This window comes from Coregonus lavaretus (assembly GCF_964263955.1).
Source record: "Coregonus lavaretus genome assembly, chromosome: 16".
Classification (NCBI taxonomy): domain Eukaryota; kingdom Metazoa; phylum Chordata; class Actinopteri; order Salmoniformes; family Salmonidae; genus Coregonus; species Coregonus lavaretus.
The window spans coordinates 25,217,856-25,245,100 of NC_140003.1; the positions used below are offsets into that span (position 1 = coordinate 25,217,856).

General features: G+C 41.7%; 1 protein-coding gene across 1 annotated transcript in view; it reads left to right on the forward strand.

The window, feature by feature from the left end:
• lrp1bb (low density lipoprotein receptor-related protein 1Bb) overlaps positions 1-27,245 on the forward strand; it is a gene marked incomplete at both ends in the record, with an annotated part of 417,763 nt that overhangs the window by 177,442 nt on the left and 213,076 nt on the right. The window contains 4 exons of the mRNA XM_084179294.1: positions 8,777-8,896; positions 9,499-9,627; positions 13,652-13,909; positions 14,716-14,878. Coding sequence (XP_084035420.1) covers positions 8,777-8,896; positions 9,499-9,627; positions 13,652-13,909; positions 14,716-14,878 — 670 coding nt within the window. The remainder of the gene's footprint in view (positions 1-8,776; positions 8,897-9,498; positions 9,628-13,651; positions 13,910-14,715; positions 14,879-27,245) is intronic.

Here is a 27,245-nt window from a genome sequence, read left to right on the forward strand (position 1 = left end):
AAAATATATATATATTTAGATGCATGCCAGCAAAGCCACCACACAACACTAAACAATACATTAATTGCACTGTAACGGTGACAAACGTTGCCCACAAACTGTTAGGGCCTACGTAAAGCTGTCCCAACAGCAGAGCTTTCTTTTCAGCACCATGGACTGAATCCTTACCACCGCTACACCTGGCTATCAGCGGAGCCTTGTCCTGCAGCGAAACAGTTAATTCAGCCTCATTTACTGCCTTTTTAAAAAACATACAGTGGGGAGAACAAGTATTTGATACGCTGCTGATTTTGCAGGTTTTCCTACTTACAAAGCATGTAGAGGTCTGTAATTTCTGGCGGAAAGGTCTGACGGAATCTAAAACAAAAATCCAGAAAATCACATTGTATGATTTTTTAATAATTCATTTGCATTTTATTGAATGACATAAGTATTTGATCACCTACCAACCAGTAAGAATTCCGGCTCTCACAGACCTGTTAGTTTTTCTTTAAGAAGCCCTCCTGTTCTCCACTCATGACCTGTATTAACTGCACCTGTTTGAACTCGTTACCTGTATAAAAGACACCTGTCCACACACTCAATCAAACAGACTCCAACCTCTCCACAATGGCCAAGACCAGAGAGATGTGTAAGGACATCAGGGATAAAATTGTAGACCTGCACAAGGCTGGGATGGGCTACAGGACAATAGGCAAGCAGCTTGGTGAGAAGGCAACAACTGTTGGCGCAATTATTAGAAAATGGAAGAAGTTCAAGATGACGGTCAACCATCCTCGGTCTGGGGCTCCATGCAAGATCTCACCTCTTGGGGCATCAATGATCATGAGGAAGGTGAGGGATCAGCCCAGAACTACACGGCAGGACCTGGTCAATGACCTGAAGAGAGCTGGGACCACAGTCTCAAAGAAAACCATTAGTAACACACTATGCCATCATGGTTTAAAATCCTGCAGCGCAGGCAAGGTCCCCCTGCTCAAGCCAGCGCATGTCCAGGCCCGTCTGAAGTTTGCCAATGACCATCTGGATGATCCAGAGGAGGAATGGGAGAAGGTCATGTGGTCTGATGAGACAGTGTTTGGAGGAAGAAGAAGGATGAGTACAACCCCAATAACACCATCCCAACCATGAAGCATGGAGGTGGAAACATCATTCTTTGGGGATGCTTTTCTGCAAAGGGGACAGGACGACTGCACCGTATTGAGGGGAGGATGGATGGGGCCATGTATCGCGAGATCTTGGCCAACAACCTCCTTCCCTCAGTAAGAGCATTGAAGATGGGTCATGGCTGGGTCTTCCAGCATGACAACGACCCGAAACACACAGCCAGGGCAACTAAGGAGTGGCTTCGTAAGAAGCATCTCAAGGTCCTGGAGTGGCCTAGCCAGTCTCCAGACCTGAACCCAATAGAACATTTTTGGAGGGAGCTGAAAGTCCGTATTGCCCAGCGACAGCCCCGAAACCTGAAGGATCTGGAGAAGGTCTGTATGGAGGAGTGGGCCAAAATCCCTGCTGCAGTGTGTGCAAACCTGGTCAAGACCTACAGGAAACGTATGATCTCTGTAATTGCAAACAAAGGTTTCTGTACTAAATATTAAGTTCTGCTTTTCTGATGTATCAAATACTTATGTCATGCAATAAAATGCAAATTAATTACTTAAAAATCATACAATGTGATTTTCTGGATTTTTGTTTTAGATTCCGTCCCTCACAGTTGAAGTGTACCTATGATAAAAATTACAGACCTCTACATGCTTTGTAAGTAGGAAAACCTGCAAAATCGGCAGTGTATCAAATACTTGTTCTCCCCACTGTAGCTAATATGGCTGACTTGCTTAAACAAATGTGGTTTCTACTGACAATTGAGATGTACAAACTATGGCATAAGGGAACGATGAGCGGATAAGAGGCAATCCGTAAATTTGATTATGACATTAATGAGCGAGCTAGGACGGATGTAGTCAATATAACTATTTGTTCAGCACTTTTGAAATGTACAGCGACAGAATTCAGAATATGGTCTGTTCTTACAGTATTCTCCCTGTACACCAAGTCAGAACCGTAGGATACATAAAGGGGGCATATAAGCAGACAATGAAGCTCTTACAATTTTTGATGATTCCATTTCTCTAAAACAGGCTATAGGCAACATGTGCACCACCAAGTCAGAACATTAGGCTAAGTTAAGAGTGGGAAAGGGACCAAATTATTAGGGTGAGGCACATGGGCTACTAACAGCTTACTACACAACATACATATTACATAATTTATGCAGCAGCATACAATACATTTTTGGACTCACCTTGTTGTGCTTTGCTCACTTGAACAGGAAGGTGGCACGGCGGTCCTTCTTGTGGGCAAATTTTGTCATCAAACTTTGTCATCAAAGTCTTACATTCTCTGGATTTATGGTGCTTTCAAGACAACTGGGAACTCGAAAAAAACAAGTTTGAATCATGACGTCAGTGATCTTCAGGTCGGAGCACTAGAAAGAGGCTGAGTATCCGACTTGGAAACCGAGTTGGATGACCGTTCAAAATGTATTTTCCCAGTTGGAGCTAGTTTTTCTCTGAGTTACCAGTTGTGTGGTCCTCTGTAGCTCAGCTGGTAGAGCACGGCACTTGTAACGCTAAGGTAGTGGGTTCGATCCCCGGGACCACCCATACACAAAAAAAATGTTATGCACGCATGACTGTAAGTCGCTTTGGATAAAAGCGTCTGCTAAATGGCATATTATTATTTGTCTTGAACTCACTGAAGTCAGAGATTTCCCAGTTCCGCGTTTCCAGTTGTTTTGAACGCGGCAGAAGTCATGCTGGATTGACAGCATGGCCAATGTAGTCAACCTTTTCTGGCCCATGGTGTGTTGCGAGTGAATGTTTATCAATTAAGCTGGGAAAAGACACCCTTAAACCCAGATTTGGACCACACACCCTCTCCACTGAATAGCAGGCTAGTGATTGCTTTGCAAAGCTTGCAGTTAGCCACTGATTCTTTCCAAACCACTCATTGTTGAATTTGCGATTTCCAACTTGTTGTGTAATGTTTATGTCCAATGGCCGATGAGCACCGATACGTTTTATCTATTATTTATCTTCATATGATAAGGATTGAAAAGGATTTGCCTGTATATTGTCGACTTGATTCATGATGATGACTGCTTTCTAGCTTGCTAGCTAAGATTTTATGATGTTGACGTGATCAGTCCAATCAAAGCTACAGTAGATATAACGTGATTTGACATAATTTTATCTGTGGCCAATGACCTTGAGCCTTCTTGGATGAGCAATTCTAATGTAAATCTACAGTGCATTTGGAAATTATTCAGACCCCTTGACTTTTCCCACATTTTGTTACGCCTTATTCTAAAATGGATAACATCCCTGTGTTTTGAGAGAAATGTCTGAGTGTGCCAGGTGTTGCTTGCGGTTTGCGGAAGAAAACAATAACTGATTTGATAAATTGAACTTTAGTGCTGTGCATAAGCTATATATGAATGGCCTACATGTAGCCTATCAAATTTCACAGTGAATGCTTTTGTTTATATGTTTAATGCAACCCTTGCTGTTAATAGATCGCAGAGCAGCATACAACTGACCTAAACATTTGGAAATGATAAGTTAACTTTCTCATCCATAGTCTTAAAACGCATCTCAAGTGCAATTGCACTGTTTAGCTCACAACTGAAGGCTGGGGGGCATTATAGGATGTACTGCGGATCGCTAAAATATCAGAATAATTATGATCGCACTTCCTCAATTAAAATATTATGGTGACAAAGATGGTTTGGTATGGTTTACAAACTTGGGAACCAAGCTGGAGTTATCAGTGTGGCCCTATCACCTGGACATGTTGAAATACTGTATCTTCACGCCTAGAATAAAAACCTCCAGGTTTCCGTCATAACTGTCAATTTATAAAAAATTAAATAATAATTACAGGGGGCAGTTTGGAAAAAAGTCATCCTGTCCGAATCGTCCTCTGGAATAATGGACATTCTGGAGTAATAATGACATAATCAACGTTCTCTAGTAATACTAGTCCCGTGCGAATAGGTCTTTGGTCACGTGCATGTGATGCATACATGTGTACCGTAAAGAGAACAAGGGTTGAGGGAATAGGGAATGTTTTTCCTAAACAAATTAGGGATTTCTGTAAGATAACTTCAGATAAACACTTTGATGTTCTGTGGCGGTCGCTGCAGCAGGGAGGAGAGAGAGACAATGGGTGCTAGTCACACAGTCACTCGCTGTCTTTTTTTTTTTTTTAACACAGCACAGCAAGTCTGAGCCCGGTCCAGCACAATCAAATCAATTGCTGGTCGGACTCCCTCTAGTCATTTTTTATTTAATCAACCAGTGTGCTTAATGCATCAGACAAGTTCAGTGAATATAGTTGATTTGATTAAAACACATAGGATGTGTCAATATATGGAAAAATACACGTTTTAAAATTGATTGGTCGAAAGAACAGACAACTCTTTGTCGACTAATATATTTTTTGGTCAGGGACAGCCCTAATTTCTGCACAATGGCACTTATTAAAGCCCTAAATCTCATAGGGACCTCGCTGTCACCACTGCTCTAGCTAGCCACGTAGCCAGCAGGGTTGCATCGGTTTCCATTGAACTAGGGCTAGCTAGGCTAGCAAGCTAGGTAGCTAACCCTAGCTAGTGCAAGCTGATTATCATGTAGCAGCCTATGCTGACTAGCGTCATTAGCATGCTAACGTTTGCTAGCTAGCTAATGTCGATACACCCCCATAGTCTTGGGTCCTCAAAATCAAGTAAAAGGTACTGAAATCATAACACAATCATGTTTTGACATTGTAGTGGCTATTGATGCTTATTCTTTTAGTGTTTTGCTTAGTGACTTTGCAAATCTCATATTTTTGGCATTTAACTCTGATTTAATTACCAGTATCTAATCCGGTTTCGGCATGAGAAAATGACTGAAGTCCCAAATTCCCGCGAGATACTGCGAGAATTTGCGCACTCACAGATGCGGAGCCTCGGAAATAAAAGATCCAGTCACAGGTTAGGAGGTGATGATGCCTTATACAATTTCTCTAAATGTTTTCCAAGATAAAACGAAAACACCTGAAAGCATGTCCTTCGAGTTGACCAAGTACATAGTCTATCTCAATGCTTTGCATCTTTGTACCCGCTCCTCTACAGTCGTTCATCCCTGATGCATAAGTGGCATTGAGACATGCTATATTTTCAAAAGATTTTACATGATACTTAGCAAACAAACTTCCAGTTGGACATTAAACATTGTGATTAGAGGTGACTGCTTAATGACACACTCAGAATATATAAAACCATATGTAGGTCATTTTGACTAAAGGCTTTATGAATGCTATTATCACCATTCTAAGTAAGGTGTTACCCAAAGTTTTGCTGTTGCTTTAACAACAGAGCAGAAGGCAGGCATCTCTTCCTACCTTGCTGTGTCTGAGTGAAATAGATGATGTCTGTTATTAGATATGCGGATTAGCTTTGGTTTGGATATCTTTAGTCCCAGCGTCGAGTCACTTTGCATGTTCTCTTCCCACAGAACAGGAAAGCATGCCAGTTATCATGTCATGAAAGATAAAGCCTGAGTCTTACTAGATGAAAGGATCAAGAGAAACAATACGAGAGGGGGGCCTTTAGAGAGTACGCACCACAAAATACATAGACAAAATGGTGCATTTGAGCTATTTCAACAAAGTATGTCTTTCAGTTGTTACCAACATTATATTATCTGTGTATCATACAGCTCTTGCCAGTTAAATATGATTTATTTAGACAGTTAATTACCTTACTGTGTGTGCGTGCGTGCATTTGTGCACAGTGTGTGCATACTTGTTTGAATGTGTGCGTGCATTTTGCTGTGTTTATATTTTCATTTACAGTACAGTATTGCATTGGCATTCATACAGTATGATTTCAAAGATGCCTTCAAAATTAAATAATCCAACTGAGATGTCTTTATCATTACCAGTTAATGTACTGGGTTCCAACAGCCACCCAGACAACTTGTCTATTGCACCTGCCATCTCTCCACCCGACCAATGCATCTTCATGTGTCAGCAAGCTAACAGGAAAGACACCTCTATAAATCCTCCTACACTTTTAAAACTGTCATCTTCCTCAGCATAGATGCATTTTAATTCCTAAAAACAAGACCAATATTCTCCACACATATAGTGATGTTCTGAGATTTTGATTATTGGCTGAGCTCACTGATGTCTTGATGTCTAAGTATATGTTGTCAGGAGTTTGCTTGTTTCTGCTGAGACATTCTCAGATTGTTTTAAATGCTCTGTTGTTGGAAATAGAAGAAAACAAGTCAAATCAATGAGCAGCCTGAACAGCCTTTATCCTAAGGGTTTCTATTTGACAGTAATTAATGTTCGGCAGTGGCAAATCTATCTTTTCAGCAATTAAAACTTTCTCTGTTTTTTAAGCTTATTATTTTCTATCTGTCACTTATTCCATTGAATGTCTATCAAGTATTAAATTGCCAGTCTTTTGTTCCGGTCTGTAAAGAGAATGGTGTTACACAGAGAACATCAGAACAATAGAATGAACGCTAGCTAGGGACATAAGAAGTTGGCCCTCTCTCAGAACTGCTGTCAGTCATTTTATATTCCAAGTAGACAAGTGTTTCAAGAATGGAACACATGTCTCCGTTGTTCTAAGTCCCACAAAGTAATTTTAGAATGCTTTGCTTGCAATAGACTAGCGTTTGCAGAGAAGCACGAGATTGAACTTCACTCAACTTTATAGAGTTTTCTCCATTAGTTAACACTATACATTTCCCTTTACTGTGGGAATTGAGATCGAATCGATGCAATATTAGTCACTTTCAATGCAACATACCGAAACAAAATGAACTGTGTAAGAGATTTTGTTGTAGGCAGAATGCATCGGAGTAGGATTCTATTGCATTGACAGGCACGACTCAGGCCCGTACTCTACACAGACCAGTGCGCCATAACCAATCAGAGCTGCAGTAGGCCTAAATGCAAATAGACCATTGCCATATATGAATATGTGCCATTCACTTTGAACTGGACTGTTTTTACAGCATGAGCGGTCCTGAGTAGATGCACTTGTTTTGAGATCAAAGCGAGAGCGACATGTAGCGACACGTGCACATTTGTACATTTGTTCATATCCTTTGTTAGTTATTGTTATTAGCCCAGTTATAGATCATTTGTAGTCAGCATTGGGGGAGTGATTGCTTCCTACAAGATCACAAAACGTGTGCATTTTCTAGACATCTTTGAAAAGCGAGTCAGGTAAAGATATTTTTTTTGTCTTAAAGCGGCAGTATTGTATTTTGCAACAGGCTTGAATAAGCCAAATAGACAATAGCATAATTTGTCTGCTTTTCTGTAATAATGGTATGGGAAAATGATGCATTTCATTTTGTAAAGTGGTATCTTGAATCAAACAACACAACAACATTTTCAGTCACCTCCTTGTTTGAAGGATAAATGGATAAACAGGTTAATGTCAAGCCCTGCATGTTTTTTTCAGAAGTCTCATGGAATGCAGGCCTACATTGAACACCACACATTGGCTGCTACTGTAGGCTGAACGATAGAACAGCTATTTCCATGTTAAAATGTTATGGGATGCATTTTCTCCATTGTTTTCTATGGCAGGCCACTCTGGTAGGCCTACATTATGATCAAATAGCCACAGTATAGTAGCGGGTACAGCCTCAGTGTTCACAGTAAATGCGCGCCAGAAGTTGCACATCATTTTTTACAACACTCAAGTTTGTGCTCAGCAGACCTAAAATTTGCTCAGTGATGAAAACAATTAGAGGGAACTTTGGTTCTGCCCTGTCCAGGGGGTGTACTTTTACATCAAGCTGCCTCACGCTACAGAAACAAGAGATAGGCCGTTCTGCCTCGGACATGGCTACTTACTTGCTTGCATCTAGTATCTGTATTGTACTGTGAGGCTTACCTTAATGTTCATAGCACAGTATTGCACGGTTTAGGTTAAGAGTACAGAGTAAATATATTAAATGAGCACATCTGTTTACATATAGATCGCTACATAGATAGGCAGGTGTTCACTCCCATCATTTCGAGTCTTCATGAGAAAGATTCACAGTGTCTTTTATTTATTTTTGCTTTGATTGTCTCATTGTGTTGTGTATTATAGAGTCTTTACAAGATATGAAGGCTAAGAAAGTTTCTGTAATGCTTTAAAAATTGCTTTTACAAAAAACTTTTCTGGACTGTCATCCATTGTCATCCTTGACAGCTAAAATAAACGTAGGGTTCTCTGCTTCAATAATACTTTAGCCCTATTGTGTACAGCGAAGTACTTCAATAATACTTTAGCCCAATTGTGTGCAGCACAGAACGCCGATTAAATCTGCAAATGGAAAAGTACTATACAGAGAGCCTTTTTTTCATCCACTTAATTTCCATAATTTTTCTAAGATTCTAAGTCTGTCTATAGAGAGCACATCTACTTCTGTCATACAAAAAAAAATTGAGTTAGCAGCTACATGAGAGGCTGTCTTCCCACACATTTTGTATATCTGTGTGGCATTTCCTAGATACTGACTGTACTGTTGCGCAACACCTAATGATCCCTGCCGTGAGCTCAGGACTGTCAAACTCCTCCACTGATGGGGAAAGAAGGGCTTTGAGGAGCAAGTAGAAAATCAAAAACCAATTTACATGTGTTCCCTCTCTCTCTCTCTCTCTCTCTCTCTCTCTCTCTCTCTCTCTCTCTCTCTCTCTCTCTCTCTCTCCACAGAGCTGCTGTCAGCCTGCCATGAGCTGCGTTGCCGCTATGGCTGCGTCATGACGAGAAATGGAACCTTCTGTTTCTGCGCTGACGGCTTTGAGGTCGGCGAGGACGGTACAAGCTGCAGAGGTAGGCATCGTTAACGCTGTCGGGTGGGACTCCAGCCCGGGCAGCGGGCTGCCTCTCTCCTCTCTCTCTCGTCTCTTCTCTTCTCTTTCCCTCTCTCTCTCTCTCTCTCTCTCTCTCTCCTCTCCTGTGTCCTTCACCCTAGGCCAAACTTATCAAATTAACTGAATAGGCAGGAGGCCTGTTGGAAATTAGAACCATCTGTCTGGAGGCAGGGTTGTTCTCCCCTGACCCCGTCAATAGCAGCCAAGTCCAGTCTGACAGCTGCTGGGACATACTGTGACATGAGACTTCTATCAAAGGTCAGGGGTTAGAGGGATCTTTGGTGGGGTTTAGACTCAGTTCTGTACCCAAGGTATGGTTCAAATTATGTACAGTAACTCTGCTTCATAACATACAGTAAAATACATAACAGTACACTACAATAAAGCACCATGATTATTTTCACACTACAGGATCCAATGACTTTCCAACGTAGGTTACTTGGTTGTGTGGTAATCATTTCTAAGGTGGTACAGTGAGGGCCACATTAAGTATGCTTTATGTATTTGGGTCATGTTTGAGCAAACCTAATTTGTTACAAATGGTTCCCCCACTCTCCCCAGATCATGATGAATGTGCTGTGTACGGAGCATGTAGCCAAACCTGCCTTAACACCTACGGGTCATATAGATGCAGCTGTACAGAAGGATACATCCTACATAATGACAGAACGTCCTGCACAGCCAAACAAGGTGAGACTAACAACACTGTATTATAAAACAACATAATCTGCATATATGCCATATAGTCTTTATTTCTATGAATAACTTAGAAGATAGAAGGTACAATGTTCTATGTTCAACCATCCTGGAGGCTTGGGTATAGGAATAGGCCTAGTTCCTCTTAACCTTGTTTTTCAGTGTTGGGTAGCTTCAGTATAGGAACGATTAATTTGTTCCACCACTGACCACATCTATCTTCCACCAGGGAATGGGAATGCGGTAGTAGACATGGGCAGGTTAGGATAATGACGGAATTAATGATCCCGAGATTTTAACTGGGAGCCATCTCAACACCCTGGGAGTGTTTTGTGGTGAGACAATACCCGGGGTTGCCTTGATTTATGTTATGGTCCGATAGCTGGCAACATGTTGTTGCTGGAGAATAAAATAACTCACTTTATTTGTTTGGTGTAATACAATATGCAGTAGTGTTCCAGTCTACACAGACAAACATTTATCCTTGTGCCATGTACTGTCTTTCTGTATCGTCCATTGTAATGTATGAGACATTTTTAGGCTGTGGTGATGATACATACTCTACTGTGTGAAAATAGCCTAAAGCAAAGCAGCACACCTAGCTAGGGAGAGTCACACTGTTGCGGCTTTTAATCAATGTGACTGGTTTCCTACCAGGAATAAACTGAATATGATTACCCATAAACTTAACTGAACCCAATGCTCACACACGTTAATATTAATTTAGCAGAGAAAGATTTCAGTCCAGGGTTAACTATGGGGTTACCGTTAGTTGTAAAAGCTCATGAATATAAATGTCAGGAGCATATTCTCTCAGAGGCCATGAGATGGTAAGCAGTAGAGGATAAAAAACCCATTAAGACAGGGTTCCCCAACTAGCGGCCCGTGGGTTTTAGTTGGCCCCCCAAGTTTTCTGAGCAAAAAATAAATATATATTTTAAAATATATAAACATTAAAACACCAGGAAATCAGCTCCAAGTGGTTTTAATTTTGGAAATATTTTCCCAAGTATTCCCATGCATAATAGAGACTTGATCATATACAAATGTAAGCAAGGTTTGAAATTATTATGTTTTAGTCAAATATATCTGTTTGGGCTTCTTTTGGTCAATCTGCAGTCTACAAATTATTTGTAATTATGGTCCGGCCCCCCAAACATCCACTCAAGAAAGAATCGGCCTGCGGCTGAATCTAGTTAATGATCCCTAGTTCAAGTTTTTTAAATATACAGCAGAAACTAGTTTTTTCTTCTTCCACATTTGAATCATTCAGTTTTCATCAGAATGTTACAAGGTTATGATTATATAATACAATACTTTCCCCTTGCACTCTCCAAAAACCACCAGGTCCAACATTCTGTGACATTTTCCATTGACCTGATTACATTTTCATGAATCAAAAACATATTCCTGTCTCTCTCAAACTCTTTTAGGTAATTGCAATTTTAGAAATTATGTTGATGGTACAGTGAGGGAAAAAAGTATTTGATCCCCTGCTGATTTTGTACGTTTGCCCACTGACAAAGACATGATCAGTCTATAATTTTAATGGTAGGTTTATTTGAACAGTGAGAGACAGAATAACAACAAAAAAATCCAGAAAAATGCATGTCAAAAATGTTATAAATTGATTCGCATTTTAATGAGGGAAATAAGTATTTGACCCCTCTGCAAAACATGACTTAGTACGTGGTGGCAAAACCCTTGTTGGCAATCACAGAGATCAGACGTTTCTTGTAGTTGGCCACCAGGTTTGCACACATCTCAGGAGGGATTTTGTCCCACTCCTCTTTGCAGATCTTCTCCAAGTCATTAAGGTTTTGAGGCTGTCGTTTGGCAACTCGAACCTTCAGCTCCCTCCACAGATTTTCTATGGAATTAAGGTCTGGAGACTGGCTAGGCCAATCCAGGATCTTAATGTGCTTCTTCTTGAGCCACTCCTTAGTTGCCTTGGCCGTGTGTTTTGGGTCATTGTCATGCTGGAATACCCATCCACGACCCATTTTCAATGCCCTGGCTGAGGGAAGGAGGTTCTCACCCAAGATTTGACGGTACATGGCGCCGTCCATCGTCCCTTTGATGCGGTGAAGTTGTCCTGTCCCCTTAGCAGAAAAACACCCCCAAAGCATAATGTTTCCACCTCCATGTTTGACGGTGGGGGTGGTGTTCTTGGGGTCATAGGCAGCATTCCTCCTCCTCCAAACACGGCGAGTTGAGGCCAAAGAGCTCGATTTTGGTCTCATCTGACCACAACACTGTCACCCAGTTCTCCTCTGAATCATTCAGATGTACATTGGCAAACTTCAGACGTGCCTGTATATGTGCTTTCTTGAGCAGGGGGACCTTGCGGGCGCTGCAGGATTTCAGTCCTTCACGGCGTAGTGTGTTACCAATTGTTTTCTTGGTGACTATGGTCCCAGCTGCCTTGAGATCATTGACAAGATCCTCCCGTGTAGTTCTGGGCAGATTCCTCACCGTTCTCATGATCATTGCAACTCCACGAGGTGAGATCTTGCATGGAGCCCCAGGCCGAGGGAGATTGACAGTTATTTTGTGTTTCTTCCATTCTTCCGAATAATCGCACCAACTGTTGTCACCTTCTCACCAAGCTGCTTGGCGATGGTCTTGTAGCCCATTCCAGCCTTGTGTAGGTCTACAATCTTGTCCCTGACATCCTTGGAGAGCTCTTTTGTCTTGGCCATGGTGGAGAGTTTGGAATCTGATTGATTGATTGCTTCTGTGGACAGGTGTCTATTATACAGGTAACAAGCTGAGATTAGGAGCACTCCCTTTAAGAGTGTGCTCCTAATCTCAGCTCGTTACCTGTATAAAAGACACCTGGGAGGCAGAAATCTTTCTGATTGAGAGGGGGTCAAATACTTATTTCCCTCATTAAAATGCAAATCAATTTATAACATTTTTGACATGCGTTTTTCTGGATTTTTTTGTGGTTATTCTGTCTCTCACTGTTCAAATACACCTACCATTAAAATTATAGACTGATCATTTCTTTGTCAGTGGGCAAACGTACAAAATCAACAGGGGATCAAATACTTTTTTCCCTCACTGTAGATGGCGATGTTTTTCATGCAGGACTTGTTTGATACTTGTTGTACAGTATAGAAATGTAGAGTTCGTATTTTGTTGAATGAAAGCAACAGTTTTGCATTTAAGAGAACAATGTCTTTATCAGAGAGCTTGACTGTGCCACAAATGGCACCCTATTCTCATATGGGCCCTGGTCAAAAGTAGCGCGTTACATAGGGAATAGAGCGCCATTCTGGATGCAGACAATGTGCTTCCATGAGAGAACCAAAGCCCCATCCATGCTACAGTGGTATCTCACGGAGTTATAGGCAGCTCCTAAAGGTTGGCTTAGAGGGATCAGGGTAAAGATAAGTGTTTTTCACAGTGGACACACTGATGTATTGCCCATATTAGGAGAGCCAGCCCTGACTTGAACTTGTGTGGGGGATCGGGATAAAGCAGGGCTTTTTGGGGTGAGCTCAGTGGCAGAGAAAGTACATGGTCAATTAGGCCTCAGACGTGGGTTGTGTTAGCTTAGCAGTCACTAGGTTAAATCTCCCTTCTGACGCAAAGCTGACGAAAGAGAATGGACTGTGGAACAACAATTTTTGTTCATCATCCTCCACTTTTCCTTGGAAAACAAAGTTTGTTTCATGTAAAAATGTAATTTAGATATACTTTCCCAGCTCATCTACGATAATGATGGACAGATGGGTGTATTGGGTGGAGGAGGAGATAACAGCTGTAGAGAACATTGTAATTGCATTTTTTTTATTGAATCTTATGTAGCTTTGATGTGTTGCTGGTTCTTTAAGGATATTGTTCTGTTCAGTTATAAATTACAGAAATTAACTGAAGAAAATCCATGTTTTGTTTAATATATCTTCCACATTGGAGTCCTCCTGGGTTGATACAGGCCTTTTACATTCTATGTGAAGAATTTCCACCATGTTGTTTTTTTCCCCCACTATTTCTTCTTTTTGTGTTCCAGACCCTGGCGACAGTCCTCCAGCTCTGCTGATTGGAAGGTCAGATCACATAGCAACCACAAGACTAAACGGATCTAATCTACAGACTTTGAGACTGTTGGATAAACATGGATCCCTTTCATTGGATTACTATTACCAGGAAGAGGAAGTGTGTTGGCTTATATCCTCAGACTCCACTGGAAGGCTACGCTGTGCTAAGATGAAGAATATGAATGGATTTACAATGGAAAAGGATATCAAAACAGTACAAAGTTTACAAAGTACGTCTTGCAGTGTGTCAGATTGTCAAGGAAATTATCTCGCTTACAATGTTTGGCAACTATTAATTTATCAAGCACACGCAGACATGCCCCTTCAGAAAGCCTTAAAACGCTCCGTCTCACTCTTTTTCTACCTCTGCCTCCCTCTATGCCTCTATTTTTCCCACTTACTTGCACAATGTACACTTGTAAAAAGGATTCCAAAAGGGTTCTTCGGCTGTCCCCATAAGAGAATCCTTTTTGGTTCCAGATAGAACCCTTTTTGGTAGAACTCTTTTGGGTTCCATGTATAACCTTTTTTACAGAGGGTTCTACATGGAACACAAAAGGGTTCTACCTGGAACCAAAAAGGTTCTACCTGGATCCAAAAAGGGTTCTTCAAATGGTTCTCCTATGTGGTCAGCCGAAGAACTCTTTTAGGTTCTAGATAGGAACTGCTTACCCAATGAACTTCCCATGGTCACTTTCTACTTCAGGGTCATTGTAGTGCTGTTAACAATTAGGTTTGGAATGCTTTAGACTCCTATATTTAAGACAACCTAGCTATTCTATCCTGTTTATTCAAGAATTTAAGGAATGCTGCTCACCCTCAGTATTCCATCAATGTCAGATTCCTAACTTACTACACATACCTTACATTCAGTTATGTGCCTGTACCTTTAGTGAATGTACATGAGACAATGTTATCTAACATAATGGAAGATTAACAGGTTTATCCTCACAATATCTAATTTGATACAAATATATTTAATCAAAGAAAGGTTTAATGTCAAGAATTTAATGACATTCTTTGTTTTTCTCCATAGATGTAGAGCACATGACCATCGATTGGCTCACTGGCAACTTCTACTTTGTGGACCGTGTAAGCGACAGGATATTTGTTTGCAATCGTGTTGGGGACACCTGCGTCACCATTATAGATTTAGATCTGACCAATCCTAAAGGAATCGCTGTGGATCCACTTATGGGGTGAGTTAGCTTTATACACTTTTTTTGACTTTGACTGACAATTACAAGTGCAACCTATAGTATCCCTAACTTCCATTGGATCCATCTATTGTCACTGATCTTGTCACATACCCATTGTATGCATTTTTGAGTGTCCATTTTAAATGACATAGAAACCAGTTGGCTGTTATTCAATCAACTGCATATAGTGGTTTTCCAGATAGCACTTCCAGAAGTGTGTTTCTTTTCCACTGTAGCGCATCACAGATCGGGGTAGTAAACACTTAAAAACTGGCAGTTCTGAAAAAGCATTCCAGAAACCCACTACAGTATCTTCAATTGATTGAATGAAAGCCTTTCTCAAAATGTTAAGGCTTTAAAACCTGTAGCCTACCATACCGTATAACAATATGCATGATTGCCTGTCCTTACGCCATGCAGATATTTGCTTTACTTTCGGAGCATGTCTAGTGGTGTAATTTGCTGGGGAGCCAGTGCTCCAGACAGCTCCCACTGTCACTAGATTGTATTAGTATTCACTGATTTCCCCTCACATCCCCCAGTATAAAACTCCCCTGCAGGACCCTCTCTCTGTTTGAGCATTTTTGTTTCTGTCACCACCACAAAGTACCCAAGCCACTGTGGGGGAAACTAAATGGATCTCTGAAACTCTTGCTTCAAACTGTAAATCCTGAAATGTATGGAGGAGGGAGAGAAGAAGTGAAGAGTGAAGCAATACAAAGAGTCCTCCAAGGAGAGAATGGAGGCCTGATTATGGAGTTTTCAGCAGCTAAAAGGGCTTCTGTTCTGTTGTAATATTCCCATGGAGAAGGAACCCAGGAGCTCAACAGAGAGAGTCAGCCCCATTATATTCATGAGGGTACAAGGACAGGCAATGGGCATGCATTCAGAGCAGCTTTTTAATGAGAAGCCTTTCTCTGAGAGATGCTGTATCTTAGCACCAGGGCTCTTAGCAGAGCAAAGACCATTCACAATGCAAACAATATCAGAATGAGAGCGTCGGAGCTTCTCATCTCGATGTGTGTTACTTGGCGGTTATATACGAGCCTCAATTATACCTGTCCCCTTAAAGCTAATATGTACTCTGAACTAATTTGATGGATAAAACATTTACAGTACTTTCCCTCAGCTAACCTCAGCATCTAGATGATTCAACCTAACTTTAGATGCATGCCACTGGTTCTCAGTATAGCTCCTCTATCTCTAAATAATGCAGCGTCTACTCTGCACAGCAAAATGATTCCTGTGAAGTGAAAATGTTTATTGATACAAGGATGTTAGATTGGTTTCTCACATCCTCGCAATGTATTAACCCTCCTCATTCCCCAAAACGTTTCCTTCATATTAGGGCTGGGCATCATGGCCTAAAAATCATATCTCTATATTTTTTAATTTATGGGCGATTCACGATATATATATATATATATATATATATATATATATATACAGTGGGGGGGAAAAGTATTTAGTCAGCCACCAATTGTGCAAGTTCTCCCACTTAAAAAGATGAGAGAGGCCTGTAATTTTCATCATAGGTACACGTCAACTATGACAGACAAATTGAGAAGAAAAAAATCCAGAAAGTCACATTGTAGGATTTTTAATGAATTTATTTGCAAATTATGGTGGAAAATAAGTATTTGGTCACCTACAAACAAGCAAGATTTCTGGCTCTCACAGACCTGTAACTTCTTATTTAAGAGGCTCCTCTGTCCTCCACTCTCTACCTGTATTAATGGCACCTGTTTGAACTTGTTATCAGTATAAAAGACACCTGTCCACAACCTCAAACAGTCACACTCCAAACTCCACTATGGCCAAGACCAAAGAGCTGTCAAAGGACACCAGAAACAAAATTGTAGACCTGCACCAGGCTGGGAAGACTGAATCTGCAATAGGTAAGCAGCTTGGTTTGAAGAAATCAACTGTGGGAGCAATTATTAGGAAATGGAAGACATACAAGACCACTGATAATCTCCCTCGATCTGGGGCTCCACGCAAGATCTCACCCCGTGGGGTCAAAATGATCACAAGAACGGTGAGCAAAAATCCCAGAACCACACGGGGGGACCTAGTGAATGACCTGCAGAGAGCTGGGACCAAAGTAACAAAGCCTACCATCAGTAACACACTACGCCGCCAGGGACTCAAATCCTGCAGTGCAAGACGTGTCCCCCTGCTTAAGCCAGTACATGTCCAGGCCCGTCTGAAGTTTGCTAGAATGCATTTGGATGATCCAGAAGAGGATTGGGAGAATGTCATATGGTCAGATGAAACCAAAATATAACTTTTTGGTAAAAACTCAACTTGTCATGTTTGGAGGACAAAGAATGCTGAGTTGCATCCAAAGAACACCATACCTACTGTGAAGCATGGGGGTGGAAACATCATGCTTTGGGGCTGTTTTTCTGCAAAGGGACCAGGACGACTGATCCGTGTAAAGGAAAGAATGAATGGGGCCATGTATCGTGAGATTTTGAGTGAAAACCTCCTTCCATCAGCAAGGGCATTGAAGATGAAACGTGGCTGGGTCTTTCAGCATGACAATGATCCCAAACACACCGCCCGGGCAACGAAGGAGTGGCTTCGTAAGAAGCATTTCAAGGTCCTGGAGTGGCCTAGCCAGTCTCCAGATCTCAACCCCATAGAAAATCTTTGGAGGGAGTTGAAAGTCTGTGTTGCCCAGCGACAGCCCCAAAACATCACTGCTCTAGAGGCGATCTGCATGGAGGAATGGGCCAAAATACCAGCAACAGTGTGTGAAAACCCTGTGAAGACTTACAGAAAACGTTTGACCTGTGTCATTGCCAACAAAGGTTATATAACAAAGTATTGAGAAACTTTTGTTATTGACCAAATACTTATTTTCCACCATAATTTGCAAATAAATTCATTAAAAATCCTACAATGTGATTTTCTGGAAAAAAAAATCTCATTTTGTCTGTCATAGTTGACGTGTACATATGATGAAAATTACAGGCCTCTCTCATCTTTTTAAGTGGGAGAACTTGCACAATTGGTGGCTGACTAAATACTTTTTTTCCCCACTGTATATATATAGATGTTTTAACGTTTTCTCTAAATAAGCTTTGTTCCACAGTTAAAGGTCAATACACTGTATTTGAAACAGTCAAGAATAATCTAATGAATTCAGGGCATGTAAAATTATACCTAGGCTAAATATAAGCCTTCCACAACAATAAGACCCACTAATAATTGAATTATTTTATCAAAATAGTTTAACCTGCTTTAAAAAGATTATCACTGCAATAATCACTTTCAAGTCTGTCTATGAAAATGCCATTTTTGTTACTAATTTTACCAGAACCATGCACAATGCACATTCACTAATAATGACCAACTTCTTGTAGCAGGCATCATAGAAAATGAACACAGGTCTCATAAACAATCTCTCAAGGACAAGCTCATGTGCTAGTCAATCAATCAATCAAATGTATTTATAGAGCCATTTTACAACAGCAGTTGTCACAAAGTGCTCATACAGAAACGGAGCCTAAAACTCCAGACAGCAAGCAATGCCGATGTAGAGGCACGGTGGCTAGTAAAAACTCCCTAGAAAGGCAGGAACCTAGGAAGAAAGAAATCTAGAGAGGGACCAGACTCTGAGGGGTTGCCAGTCCTTTTTTGGCTGTGCTGGGTGGAGATTATAAGTACAAAGCCATTAAGGCCAGATAGTTCTTCAAGATGTTCAAACGTTCATAGAAGACCAGCAGAGTCAAATAATAATCACAGAGGTCAGCACCTTGGGATTTAATATCAGTTGGCTTTTCATATTTTTTATTTTATTTAACCTTTATTTAACTAGGCAAGTCAGTTAAGATTATTTACAATGACGGCCTACACCGGCCAAACCCGGACAACACTGGGCCAATTGTGCGCCGCCCTATGGGACTCCCAATCACGGCCATTTGTGATACAGCCTGGAATCAAACCAGGGGTCTGTAGTGACGCCTCAAGCACTGAGATGCAGTGCCTTAGACCACTGCGCCACTCAGGAGCCCAAGTGCCGAGCATTTAGAGATCGAGACAGCAGCAGAACAGCAGAAACTGGGTCAGCAGCACGACCAGATAGACTAGGGATGGGGACAGCCAGGAGTCGTCAGTCCAGGTAGTCCTGAGGCATGGTCCTAGGGCTCAGGTCCTCCGAGAGGGGAGAGAGCAGGAGAGATAGGATAATTAGAGGGAGCATATCTAAGATCACACAGGACACCAGATAAGACAGGATAATTACAGCAGATATAACATACTGACCCTAGCCCCCGGTACATAGACTATTGCAGCATAGATACAGGAGACTGAAATGGGGGGTTCGGGGGACACTGTGGCCCCATCCAAATGTACTCCCGGACAGGGACAACCAGGCAGGATATAACCTCACCCACTTTGGCAAAGCACAGCCCCCACACCACTAAAGGGATCAACAGGCCACTAACTTACTACCCTGAGACAAGGCCGAGTAATGAGTAGTCAGGTAACCTTTATTTCAAGTCTAGCCAACTTGGATCTATTTGCTTGTTAACAAGGTAGAACAGTTGACCTTCCTGTCAGTCTCCAACTGTTTGAACAACATATCCTGTTCACTTTGTTTAGATATTGAAATCAAGTGGCCTACCAGGATAAGAAGATGCTTATTTCTCAGAATGAGAACGTGTTGCCAATTCCTTATATAAATGTGTATTTTTATACTCATTGCACGTTTATAAAAACAGACTAGACAGCTAGTATAACAGTCTGTGGCTAAAATGCTGCTAGCGGTACGTGGTACCGCAATGCCGCGCACGACAGACACTGAGCATTAATTTTCCACAACATGTTCATTGATACTCTCCTTTTAAACTGAACAAAATTATAAACGCAACATGCAACAATTTCAAAGATTTTACTTAGTTACAGTTCATATAAGGAAATCAGTCAATTGAAATAAATTCATTAGGCCCTAATCTATGGATTTCACATGACTGGGCCGGGGCGCAACCATGGGTGGGCCTGGGAGGGCATAGGCCTACCCACTTGGGAGCCAGGCCCACCCACTGGGGAGAAAGGCCCAGCCAATCAGAATTAGTTTTTCCCCACAAAAGGGCTTTATTACAGACAGAAATACTCCTCAGAACACCCCCTCTACCCTCTCAGACGATCCCGCAGGTGAAGAAGCCGGATATGGAGGTCCTGGGAAGGCATGGTTACACGTGGTCTGCAGTTGTGAGGGCTGTTCAACGTACTGCCAAATTCCCTAAAACAACGTTGGAGGCGGCTTATGGTAGAGAAATTAACCTTAAATTCTCTGGCAACAGCTCTGGTGGACATTCCTGCAGTCAACATGCCAATTGCACGCTGTGGCATCTGTGGCATTGTGTTGTGTGACATTTTAAAGTGGCCTTTTATTGTCCTCAGCACAAGGTGCACCTGTGTAATGATCATGCTGTTTAATCAGCTTCTTGATATGCCACACCTGTCAGGTGGATGGATTATCTTCACAAAGGAGAAATGCTCACTGACATGGATGTAAACAAATTTGTGCACAACATTTGAGAGAAATAAGCTATTTGTGCATATGGAAAATTTCTGGGATATTCTATTTCAGCTCATGAAACATGGGATCAACACTTTACATGTTGCATTTATATTTTTGTTCAGTGTAATAGGGTCTGCTCTGTTCTACATTTTGGGAGTTGAGACATAAAAAAGGTAACGTTAGAAATGTTAAGTTCTCGTCACATCAACACCATTATCCCAGAAACCCTAGACCCACTCCAATTTGCATACCGCCCCGACAGATCCACAGATTATGCAATCTCTATTACACTCCACACTGCCCTTTCCCACCTGGACAAGAGGAACACCTATGTGAGAATGGTATTCATTGACTACAGCTCAGCGTTCAACACCATAGTGCCCTCAAAGCTCATCACTAAGCTAAGGACCCTGGGACTAAACACCTTCCTCTGCAACTGGATCCTGGACTTCCTGATGGGCCGCCCCCAGGTGGTAAGGGTAGGTAACAACACATCTGCCACACTGATCCTCAACACGGGGGCCCCTCAGGGGTGCGTGCTCAGTCCCCTCCTGTACTCCCTGTTCACCCATGACTGTATGGCCAAGCACGACTCCAACACCATCATTAAGTTTGCCGACGACACAACAGTGGTAGGCCTGATCACCGACAACGATGAGAAAGCCTATAGGGAGGAGGTCAGAGACCTTGCCATGTGGTGCCAGGATAACAACCTCTCCCTCAACGTGATCAAGACAAAGGAGATGATTGTGGACTACAGGAAAAGGAGGACCAAGCACGCCCCCATTCTCATCAACGGGGCTGTAGTGGAGCAGGTTGAGAGCTTCAGGTTCCTTGGTGTCCACATCACCAACAAACTACCATGGTCCAAACACACCAAGACAGTCGTGAAGAGGGCACAAGTCTATTCTCCCTCAGGAGACTGAAAAGATTTGGCACGGGTCCTCAGATCCTAAAAAAATTATACATCTGCACCATCGAGAGCATTCTGACTGGTTGCATCACTGCCTGGTATGGCAACTGCTCGGCCTCCGACCGCAAGGCACTACAGAGGGTGGTGCGTACAGCCCAGTACATCACTGGTGCCAAGCTTCCTGCCATCCAGGACCTCTATACCAGGCGCTGTCAGAGGAAGGCCCTAAAAATTGCCAAAGATTCCAGCCACCCTAGTCATAGACTGTTCTCTCTGCTACCGCACGGCAAGCAGTACCAGAGCGCCAAGTCTAGGTCCAAAAGGCTTCTTAACAGCTTCTCTGTACCGGTACCCCCTGTATATAGGGAGGCAGGTAGCTTAGTGGTTAAGAGCGTTGTGCCAGTAACCGAAAGGTCGCTGGTTCTAATCCCCGAGCCGACTAGGTGAAAAATCTGTCGATGTGCCCTTGAGCAAGGCACTTAACCCTAATTGCTCGTGTAAGTAGCTCTGGATAAGAGCGTCTGCTAAATGACAATAAAATAATCGCCTCGCTACTGTTATTTTACTGCTGCTCTTTAATTATTTGTTACTTTTCTATTTTTCTTCTTTTTTATTTTATTTTTACTTATCTAGTTTTTACTTAACACTTATTTTTCTTAAAACTGCATTGTTGGTTAAGGGCTTGTAAGTAAGCATTTCACTGTAATGTTTACACCTCTTGTATTCGGCGCATGTGACAAATACAATTTGATTTGATTTGATTTAATGTTTCTAAGCGTTTTGGTGTCCATATGATCGATTCTGATGGACCAACCCTCAAATGCAAATAGCGAGTTTAAACTGCTGTTAGAGAGGAAGAACTTATCTTCGTATTTGTTGTGAGTGGCAGGGGGAGGGAGGGGCATGGTGTCTGTGCACAGTGCACACAGCACAGAAGGCGCAAAGGAGACGAGACCAAAAAGAACGCTCATAAAAACAAAACAAAAAATAAAAACCTTGATTCTTGCAATACAGGCGTTTGGAACATCGCGCTAAATCATACATTTTAATTAATCTATTTAATTGTATATATCGCCCTGTCCTACTTCGTATTATATCCTGATGCATAGTCACCTTACGCCTAAACATATCTACCTCTATCACTCCAGTATCCCTGCACATTGTAAATATGGTACTGGAAATGACCCTGTATATAGTATGCTTACTTACTTTCTTGTGTTCTTCTTATTTCTTATTTTTTATTTCTCATGTGTTTTTTTTCTACCTTTCCTTATTTTTTTGCATTACATTGTTATTGATTACTGCATTGTTGGGTTTAGAGCTTGAAAGAAAGGCATTTCACTGTACGTGTGCATGTGACATTAAACGTTGAAACTTCAGAAGAAATGGCTCTGTGTTGTTTTGCTAAAGCAATGCGGCTTGTCTGTTATGATTGACTGTGAATCTATGCAGTGTGTTGAAGTGACTGTGGTTACATGGAGAATGACAAACATTCCCTTTTAACTTCATGAAAATATAATGCAATTACTGCCTAGGACGAACATGCCTGTTTACTTGACATGGCAAGCATTAGTTGTGAGAACGTTAGTCACACACAGTGCATTCGGAAAGCATTCAGACCCCTTGACTTTTTCCACATTGTTACATTACAGCCTCATTCTAAAATTGATTAAATAGTTTTTTTCCCCCTCATCAATCTACACACAATACCCCATAATGACAAAGCAAAAACTGATTTGTATACGTTTTTGCAAATGTATTAAAGATAAGGAACGGAAATATCACATTTACATAAGTATTCAGACCCTTTACTCAGTACTTTGTTGAAGCACCTTTGGCAGCGATTACAGCCTTGAGCCTTCTTGGGTATGACACTACAAACTTGGCACACCTGTATTTGGGGAGTTTCTCCCATTCTTCTCTGCAGATCCTCTCAATCTCTGTCAGGTTGGATTGGGAGCGTTGCTGCACAGCTATTTTCAGGTCTCTCCAGAGATGTTTGTTCAGGTTCAAGTCCGGGCTCTGGCTGGGCCACTCAAGGACATTCAGAGACTTGTCCCGAAGCCACTCCTGTGTTGTCTTGGCTGTGTGCTTAGGGTCAGTGTCCTGTTGGAAGGTGAACCTTCACCCCAGTCTGAGGTCCTGAGTGCTCTGGAGCAGGTTTTCATCAAGGATCTCTCTGTACTTTGCTCCGTTCATCGTTCCCTCGATCCTGACTATGGGCAATTCCTTCGACCTCATGAGCTCAATTTCGAGTCTCATAGCAAACGGTCTGGATACTTATGTAAATGACGTATTTCTGTTTTTTATCTGTAATATATGTGCAACATTTAATTATGGGGTATTGTGCGTGGAATGATGAAGATTTTTATTTATTTAATCAATTTTAGAATAAGGCTGTAATGTAACAAAATGTGGAAAAAGTCAAGGGGTCTGAATGCCTTCAGAAAGTATACATAACCCTTGACATACAGTGGCTTGCGAAAGTATTCACCCCCCTTGGCATTTATCCTATTTTGTTGCCTTACAACCTAGAATTAAAATTGATTTTTTGGGGGTTTGTATCATTTCATTTACACAACATGCCTACCACTTTGAAGATGCAAAATATTTTTGGGGGTGAAACAAACAAGAAATAACACAAAAAAACAGAAAACTTGAGCGTGCGTAACTATTCACCCCCCCAAAGTCAATACTTTGTAGAGCCACCTTTTGCAGCAATTACAGCTGCAAGTCTCTTGGGGTATGTTTCTATAAGCTTGGCACATCTAGCCACTGGGATATTTGCCCAATCTTCAAGGCAAAACTGCTCCAGCTCCTTCAAGTTGGATGGTTTCCGCTGTTGTACAGCAATCTTTAAGTCATACCACAGATTCTCAATTGGATTGAGGTCTGGGCTTTGACTAGGCCATTCCAAGACATTTAAATGTTTCCCCTTAAACCACTGAAGTGTTGCTTTAGCAGTATGCTTAGGGTCATTGTCCTGCTGGAAGGTGAACCTCCGTCCCAGTCTCAAATCTCTGGAAGACTGAAACAGGTTTCCCTCAAGAATTTCCCTGTATTTAGCACCATCCATCATTCCTTCAATTCTGACCAGTTTCCAAGTCCCTGCCGATGAAAAACTTCCCCACAGCGTGTTCTCGGGGTGATGAGAGGTGTTGGGTTTGCGCCTGACATAGCATTTTCCTTGATGGCCAAAAAGCTAAATTTTAGTCTCATATGACCAGAGTACCTTCTTCCATATGTTTGGGGAGTCTCCCACATGCCTTTTGGCGAACACCAAATGTGTGTTGCTTATTTTTTTCTTTATGCAATGGCTTTTATCTGGCCACTCTTCAGTAAAGCCCAGCTCTGTGGAGAGTACGGCTTAAAGTGGTCCTATGGACATACTCCAATCTCCGCTGTGGAGCTTTGCAGCTCCTTGCCTGGTCCGTGAGTTTTGGTGGGCGGCCCTCTCTTGGCAGGTTTGTTGTCGTGCCATATTCTTTCCATTATTTAATAATGGATTTAATGGTGCTCCGTGGGATGTTCAAAGTTTCTGATATTTTTTTATAACCCAACCCTGATCTGTACTTCTCCACAACTTTGTCCCTGACCTGTTTGGAGAGCTCCTTGGTCTTCATGGTGCCGCGATCGATAAAAGACAGTACTGTGCAGCCGTCTTCATCGACCTGGCCAAGGCTTTCGACTCTGTCAATCACTGCATTCTTATTGGCAGACTAAATAGCCTTCTCAAATGACTATCTCGCCTGGTTCACCAACTACTGCTCAGATAGAGTTCAATGTGTCAAAAAAATAAAAAAAATAATAATAATAATAATAATAATAATAATGATAAAAGTAAAAAACATTTAAAAAAACATTTTAAAAAAGGAAAGAAATGTATGCACTCACTAACTGTAAGTCGCTCTGGATAATAGCGTCTGCTAAATGACTAAAATGTAAATGTAAATCGGAGGGCCTGTTGTCTGGACCTCTGGCAGTCTCTATGGGGGTGCCACAGGGTTCAATTCTCGGGCCGACTCTATTCTCTGTGTATATCAATGATGTCGCTCTTGCTGCTGGTGACTCTCAGATCCACCTCTACGCAGACGACACCATTTTGTATACATCTGGCCCTTCATTGGACACTGTGTTAACAAACCTCCAAACGAGCTTCAATGGCATACAACACTCCTACCGTAGACTCCAACTGCTCTTAAACGCTAGTAAAACTAAATGCATGCTCTTCAATCGAATGCTGCTTGCACCCGCCCGCCCGACTAGAATCACTACTCTCGGCAGGTCTGACTTAGAATATGTGGACAACTACAAATACCTAGGTGTCTGGTTAGACCGTAAACTCTCCTTCCAGACTCACATTAAGCATCTCCAATCCAAAGTGAAATCTAGAATCGGCTTCCTATTTCGCAACAAAGCCTCCTTCGCTCATGCTGCCAAACATGCCCTCGTAAAACTGACTATCCTACCGATCCTTGACTTCGGCGATGTCATTTACAAAATAGCCTCCAACACTCTACTCAGCAAATTGGATGTAGTCACAGTGCCATCCGTTTTGTCAACGAAGTCCCATATACTACCCAACATTGTGACCAGTACGATCTCGTTGGCTAGCCCTCACTACATATTCGTCGCCAAACCCACTGGCTCCAGGTCATCTGGAGGCAAATCCCCGCCTTATCTTAGCTCATTGGTCACCGTAGCAACACCCACTAACTTTAAGCATCAGTTGTCAGAGCAGCTTACCGATCACTGCACCTGTACACAGCCCATCTGTAATTAGCCCACCCAACTACCTCATCCCCATATTGTTATTTATTTTGCTCATTTGCACCCCAGTATCTCTATTTGCACATCATGTTCTGCACATCTATCACTCCAGTGTTAATACTAAATTGTAATTATTTTGCACTATGGCCTATTTATTGCCTTACCTCCATAACTTACTACATTTGCACACACTTTATATATATTTTCTATTTTGTTTTTGACTGTACGTTTTGTTTATCCCATATGTAACTCTGTGTTGTTGTTGTTTTTATCGCACTGCTTTGCTTTATCTTGGCCAGGTCACAGTTGTAAATGAGAACTTGTTCTCAACTGGCTTACCTGGTTAAATAAAGGTGAAATCAATTAAAATAAAAAATTGCTTAGTGGTGCCCCTTGCTTAGTGGTGTTGCAGACTCTGGGGCCTTTCAGAACAGGTGTATATATACTGAGATCATGTGACAGATCATGTGACACTTTAATTGCACACAGGTGGACTTTATTTAACTAATTATGTGACTTCTGAAGGTAATTGCACCAGATCTTATTTAGGGCCTTCATAGTAAAGGGGGTAAATACATATGCACGCATCACATTTCCGTTATTTATTTTTTAGAATTTTTTGAAACAAGTGACTCCCTAGTCCTTTCCGATAACAATTATACCCATAACTTGATACAGCCACCACCATGCTTGAAAATATGAAGAGTGGTACTCAGTGATGTGTTGTGTTGGATTTGCCCCGAACATAACTCTTTGTATTCAGGACATAAAGTTAATTTCTTTGCCAGATCTTTTTGCAGTTTTACTTTAGTGCATGTTTTGGAATATGTATATTCTGTACAGGCTTCCTTCTTTTCACTCTGTCATTTAGGTTAGTATTGTGGAGTAACTACAATGTTGTTGATCCATTCTCAGTTTTCTCCTATCACAGCCATTAAACTCTGTAACTGTTTTAAAGTCACCATTGACCTCATGGTAAAATCCCTTCCTCTCCGGCAACTGAGTTAGGAAGAACGCGTGTATCTCTGTAGTACTGGGTGTATTGATACACCATCCATCCAAAGTGTAATTAATAACTTCACCATGCTCAAATGGATATTCAATGTCTGCTTTTTTTTTTACCCATCTACCAATAGGTGCCCTTCTTTGCG